The sequence below is a fragment of the Etheostoma spectabile genome, chromosome 6, assembly GCF_008692095.1.
Source record: "Etheostoma spectabile isolate EspeVRDwgs_2016 chromosome 6, UIUC_Espe_1.0, whole genome shotgun sequence".
In the NCBI taxonomy this organism is placed as follows: Eukaryota; Metazoa; Chordata; class Actinopteri; order Perciformes; family Percidae; genus Etheostoma; species Etheostoma spectabile.
Genome location: NC_045738.1, coordinates 26,670,566 through 26,677,059, shown reverse-complemented (window position 1 = coordinate 26,677,059; position 6,494 = coordinate 26,670,566). Strand labels below are relative to the sequence as shown.

At 43.1% G+C, this 6,494-nt stretch overlaps 2 protein-coding genes across 2 annotated transcripts in view; one reads left to right on the top strand and one right to left on the bottom strand.

Moving 5' to 3' along the window:
• The window catches only part of LOC116690529 (amine sulfotransferase), a 6,902-nt gene extending 2,569 nt beyond the window's left edge, over window positions 1–4,333 (top strand). Inside the window, exons 4-7 of the mRNA XM_032517545.1 lie at window positions 1,734–1,860; window positions 1,981–2,075; window positions 2,179–2,359; window positions 3,508–4,333. Coding sequence (XP_032373436.1) covers window positions 1,734–1,860; window positions 1,981–2,075; window positions 2,179–2,359; window positions 3,508–3,632 — 528 coding nt within the window. The 3' untranslated portion in view covers window positions 3,633–4,333. The remainder of the gene's footprint in view (window positions 1–1,733; window positions 1,861–1,980; window positions 2,076–2,178; window positions 2,360–3,507) is intronic.
• Window positions 4,334–5,278: 945 nt separating this feature from the next.
• The window catches only part of rwdd1 (RWD domain containing 1), a gene marked incomplete at both ends in the record, with an annotated part of 4,576 nt that continues 3,360 nt past the window's right edge, over window positions 5,279–6,494 (bottom strand). Inside the window, 1 exon segment of the mRNA XM_032517547.1 lies at window positions 5,279–6,078. Within this exon segment, the coding sequence (XP_032373438.1) occupies window positions 5,966–6,078 (113 nt within the window).

Below are 6,494 nucleotides of genomic sequence, written 5' to 3'. Positions count from 1 at the left end.
ATATTCTTTATAAAACGTCCCAGTTACAGAGGACGCGTCCTAAACATTTTATATTGTTTGACTATACAAGCACATTAATAAATCCTATTAACAAAAGAGACTTCTGTCTGCTTACAACTGCAACATAGTCTATCATAAACCATGTATTAAATGTCCCCTTCCTATGCCTAAACATGTGGACATCATTTATGAATAATATGATTTGATGAAAACAAGATAGCGTTTCGAGCCTACCGATGCCTCGACAGAGGCACGACTTGTCTGCTGTTACGAAACAGGCAGCGCAGGAATCCTGTGGAAACGGCTTGACTGGTCTTGAAATCTGTTGTTGTTACTGTCTGCCCGCCCGAGCAGAGTTCACACAGTGTTCATCTGGCAAATGGAGCACATGGGAATACTACGGAAACCATACAGCCAAAGAACACTCACTGAGTTGTGTTGAGGAATAGCACTGCAGTGGACCGGAAAGGTATGCACGTGGTCCTCCTGTCCATACTGGCCACAGAGTTCCCTTCCTAAAGCAGTCCAGTGGAAGTGGTCCTCGTTCTAATCGAGGCTTCAGCAGTCTAAAGTGGGTTTGATGCTCTCTCCACTGCTGAGCTGCAGCGGAGGGACATTGAAAAAATTTGTCTAACTCGTTTTCATTTCAGCTGAACTTGCACAGAACCCTGATGGTGGAATTTGTAACCCTGGGCTTCATTCACAGCCGCTGTGCTCCAGATGAATCCTTAATGCAAGCAACGGGGTTAGCAACGGGAATGCAGTTTAAGGCAGACTGGAAAATGTGAACCTAATATATATATAATATGTATGCATACATCACCACATACCCTAACAAGAGACTAAAGGGAAGAGGAAAGTCAGCCAGCCAGCCTCAGGCTGAGACAACAAGTTCCACACACACGTGGACTTGATGGTCCGATGGCGGGTCCGTTTCATGGCACAGTGGCAGTTTCATTTTGATAAGAAATCCTGTCATATTCCTTTCATTGCATTTTAAATATTGCACTTTCATTTCAAGAAGACAAACTAATCTTTCCATTGAGAACTGACACTCAGGGGCTTGATATACTGTTTGCATGGCTATGGGTGGATGCTCAATTGTGATTGGCTGCGGGGTGATAATGGCCACCTCGCTGGGCATTAAGCCTGACATAAAAGAACAGAGTTGTGCTTCACTTAATGTTGATGGCTTTACTCTATAATGTGGCCGTTTTTACATAAACTAACAAAGCTGCACTAATTAGAAAAACTAGTCTTTTGATATAGATTTGACAATGTGTTTATGCTCCTAATGCTCCTCGCTAGAATATTGTTAAGGCAAAGTGTGACCCCCAAACCCTGTGATATAAGGCGTGTCCTTCTAAATATCCACAGCAGAATGATGGACACCTCTGCTCCTTGGACTGTCTCTGGTAGGGGGACCCTGGTCCTGGAGCCCTCTCTCCTCGTCCTGCAGTGCTCTGTTGTTTGCTCTGGTTGGTCATGTGACTTTCTGCCCTGTAGCTGCACAAAATGGTACACGCCCAAATCCTCCAATTAACAATGAGAGGCCGATTTCAGGCCCCGGGAGGGTTTTGGCATGAACACACAGTACAGTTACAGACCGATACTGTAGATTTGGATCTTGTCATGCGCCTACAGCTTTAAAATCCAACAAAGCATTTAAGAGTCAGTCAGTCCCAGACAGGCCGAGTCGTACACTGGTGATACCCAGACTCTGCCTCTTTTAGGTGATCTACGTGGCAAGAAATCCCAAAGATGTCCTTGTGTCTTACTTCTACTTCCACAAGCTTGCAAACATGTTGGAAACTCCGAAGGATTTTGATGACTTCTTTGAGAAATTCCTGAGAGGAGACGGTGAGTTGTGTTCTGTGTGTTGCTGTGTGTTGTCGGTTGCTCGTGGCGTTTTGTCAGCAGAGCAGCTCGTGATCAATGTGTCTGCAGTGTGGTGGTAACGTTGTGCATTATTCATTGCAGTGTTTGGGTGCAGCTGGTTTGAGCACATTAAGACTTGGTACTCACACAAGGATGATATGAACATGCTGTTCATCACTTATGAAGAAATGATTCAAGTAGGAGCTGAAATCATTTCCATCCCTCCATGTCCATAAGCTGTGGTGTCATACGTTGTGTATATCGGTCTGGGTGTGTTTGTGCTGCTGTGTCTTTGTCCAGGACCTGCAGTCGGCCGTGGAGAGGATCTGTGTGTTCCTGGGCACCGAGCTGAGTGCTGAGCAGCTGGCCAGCGTGGTGGAACACAGCACCTTCTGCAACATGAAGAAGATCCCTCAGGCCAACTACGAGCAGGTGTCAGGGGAGCTGCTCAGCCACCAGCAGGGGGCCTTCATGAGGAAAGGTCAGGCACGCTTTTAGTTATTATCTCAAAATACGTGGAAGACATCGAACACCAGGGTTAAAAAATACATCAAACCAATGATTAACATGTAGAAACTACTCCTTTATTAAAAGGTAGGTCCTAAATGTCTTCTGAAAAAGAAAAGCAGTGGCAGGCCTTAGTAATCTGCCTGGAACATAAAAGGAAAGAAAATCCCAGAGGTATGGGGGGCGAGGTCGTTTAAAGCTTCAGTTAAAGGACTCTGGATCCACTCTGGATGTATAATGCTGTTTTCTGACAGACGTCCTGTACATGTATTGATAAATAAGGTTTCTTAAGAAATGTTGCTAGAACTACACCATCTTGGTTGTAGTCTCATGTAATTTTTATTATTATTATTATTATACGCTACATTCAGTCTCTGCATGTTCTTTTCTGTGAAAACGCCACAAGTGGGCAGTATATAGCCGTGTACAATGCTTTAAATAAAATTATATTAACAGAACTCATGCACTGTATACTGTATGTGTGTATATATATATATGTGTATATATATATATATATATGTGTATACATATATATATGTATGTGTATATATATATATGTGTGTGTATATATATATGTATGTATTTATGTATATATGTATATGTATATATATACATATATACATACATATATATATATATATTTGGGTGGCAGTGGTATGTATTTGGGTGGCAGTAGCTCAGTCCGTGGGGAGTTGGGTTGGGAGGGTCACTGGTTCAAGTCCCCGTATGGACCAAAAGTACGGAGTGTGGACTGGTAGCTGGAGAGATGCCAGTTCACCTCCTGGGCACTGCCAGGTGCTGTTGAGCAAGCCACCGTACCCCCCCAACCACTCAGGGTGCTGGTTCGGCTGGCAGCCCCCCCCACTCTGACATCTCTCCATTAGTGCATGTATAGATCCTGAGCATGTGTGTGTGTTTGTGTGTGTGTGTAGTTCCGGACTGTGTGTAAACTAACCAAGTGTGGACACAGAGTGTAAAATTGTAAATTCCCCATAGGGGATCAATAAACAGATTAAAATTAAAAATTAAATTAATATATATATATATATATATATAGGCGCTTTGGAGACCTGAAGTAAAATGACACATGACCTCTCCTGTGATGCTCCCTGTGAACTCTAGGCACCATCGGGGACTGGAAGACTCACTTCACCGTGGCCCAGAACGAGAGGTTTGACGAGCTCTTCCACAGGGAGATGGGGGACATTCCCCTGCATTTCATCTGGGACATCAGGGACATTGAGTGATCAGCTGTTGGTCTCATGGCAACACAAAGACGAAGACTCCATGAACACGGTGCTACAGGGAAACATTGTTCCTGTCCGCTTCTCTTTCCTTCTGCCTCAGCAGCGTCTGCTCATCTAGCCACTGTATCCTTGCTTCAGCCACTGCTTGAACACTTGAAAAGCTCTGCAAAGCCTCATTGAGGACAGCACATGCAGTCATTTTGACAGAGGACAGTCTTTACAGATCTGTTGTGATGTCAGTGCGAGCCCTGTTGTCTCTAACTGCAGCATCAGTCTGCAGAGAACGTCCCGCTGCAGCTAGTCCCTCAAGATCTTTCTGTTTTTGTCAGTGGAGCCTGGTAATGCAGCGCACACCCTTTAACTCATTCTTCACTCAGAACCATTACTAAAGTGAGCTTTGTGTTCATACATCAAGCAGTTTTAACTTTCACGCTGTAGGGAAAAGGATTGTTCTCTGGCTGCTCCAGTAGTCTGTAGGCCGACAGAGGATCCCTTTTCAGATGGAACGACTAGCTGGAGTTACACTCCATTGCTTTAAAAGATGGCATATTTATGAATTACATTCTCTGCAATGATGGTTGTTAAACAACTTCACAACATCAAAATGTCTGTTCCATTGAGAGACCCCTAGCTGAAGAAAAGGATGTTTTATTATAAAGTTCATGTATAAGAAATACAGATCAGAATGCAACTTGACTGTTACCCTGTTTAAATGATCAATATTCAATTAAAGTGATCATCAATCACGAGTTGTTTCCCACTTTACTTTGTCCCCATCTGTGATCTGTGGTGATGATGAACTGTTTAATATGGGAGCTCATTGCTCCCTCAGATTCTTCTCGTTTTATGATCGCATGTTGCCAGATGTAGGTTATGGATATTTTATTCAGAAACCTCTTCTCTGTTTGTGCTGAAATATAAAACGCTGATGGGATTTTATTAGCCAGTGCTGTCTTTCATCGTTGAGTGTGATGACTGCTGTTTTGACCGATGATTATCTTATTTTAGTTCCAGAGAAACATTGCATTGTGGGATTTGTATCTTAACAGAGTGAACGTGCTATGGAGAGGGGCATACATGTGTCTGTAGATTACAGACGGCCTGTTGATTCACTGAATGTTCCATTTCTCTACAGAGGAAAGGCTTTGACTTGTTAGGTATCTAGTAGTCTCCCATGTCCAGACCTTCCTCCACAGCTCTGCCAAGGAGGGTCTGGCTAGTCCACACAGCATTTCTGAATGAGAGAACATGATCTGGTTTATTGACATTTCTTTCAACCAATCACACCCGTCTCCAGACGGAGCCACGGTGTCTCTGCTAAATAGTCTCAAGAAGGAAGTAGTTTTGGTGGAAACATGTTGTTACGTTGCAGAAGTAGTTTTAGTCGTCAACAGAAAACTCAGTGGGACAGATAGTCTAGCTAGCTGTCTGATTTACCCTGCAGAGATCTGAGGACCAGGTAACCATAGTCTAGATTGGACAGATAGTTAGCTAGCTGTCTGGATTTACCCTGCAGAGACCTGAGGACCAGGTAACCAAGTCCTCAGATTGGAAGATAGTTAGCTAGCTGTCTGGATTTACCTGCAGAGATTGAGGACCAGGTAACCATAGTCCCCAGATTGGAAGATAGTCTAGCTAGCTGTCCGGGATTTACCCTGCAGAGATCTGAGGACCAGGTAACCATAGTCCTCAGATTGACAGATATGTATTTTAGAAATCAAAACCGAGCATCAGTGTTTCGTCTTAAGTTTTTTAAACTGCACTAAACAATAGTTTTTATCTACAAAGGGTTAGTTATTAGTTATTTCAATGTTCTCACATGTTAGAGTAACTCTTAAATTTACTAACTTGTTTTTCAAAACTACTCCTTGTTCTTTTAAATTTCCCCCAGGGGATAGATAAAATGTATTTGAATTGAATATTAATGTAGTCTATTCATGATTATTTAGTAGATTCTAGAATGTGACATCTGAACAGTAAATGAACTATCAGTAATAAAGCCACAACTAAAACTCCTTTTCATGTTCAAAGTCAGGAATAGCATGTTTTGTATAGTTTGCTAACTTGGACCTAAAGAATTTGAAGTTTGAATGCAGTATATTTCTATGTTGGGGCTTAGCTGCTTTAATGTCAGTAAAGTCTCGTGGCCCGTCGCTGGACGTCCTGCAGGTCAAACAGCACCAGAACCAAGGCACACGTTTGTTGGGTCACTTTAATAGTCGAGGCAGAGCAATGAACACTGGTGGCTGATTAGGGGTTAGAGTCCCTCTCCACCTGCTGTCAGAGTCTTTGGAAAGGAACTGTGTCTGCTGTCCGTCTCCAGCAGTCCTGCTTTAGTCCTCATCACTCCCCATCTCTAAAGGGTCAAAGTCAGGGTCGTCCTCATCCAAGTCCAAGTCCTCGATGTCCTGGAACAGGGACTCATCCACTTCAACGTTGTTTCCAGCTGCAGAGCAAGAAAGCAGATGTGTGTTAGAATAAAAACAAACCAATCTCCACTCTGAACTCAAGTTCTGAGCTTGATATTCTTAAAATGCTCAACAGCCCCCCCAAATCTCCCAAAGTGCAGTCTGCACTGCACTCTCACACCTGTTTGGACCAAACAAGACTGATTCCGTTTTAGAGAAGTCTTTAAAACCGCTTTGACCATTGCTGAGGACCTCCGAAATGTTCACCTTTCAGTTCATGATTGACTGATTAATACTCTGTTAAGAATAATAAGTTTTGTTCATTGTAAAACACAATCTATCTTTTAAGTGATGTAAACTTGCTAGTGTCTCTGGTGGATGGCATTCACAGCGGAGAGCTACTTTGCACATGCCCCTCTACGGAAGGAGACTGGAGGGTTGAATCAGCTGTCCT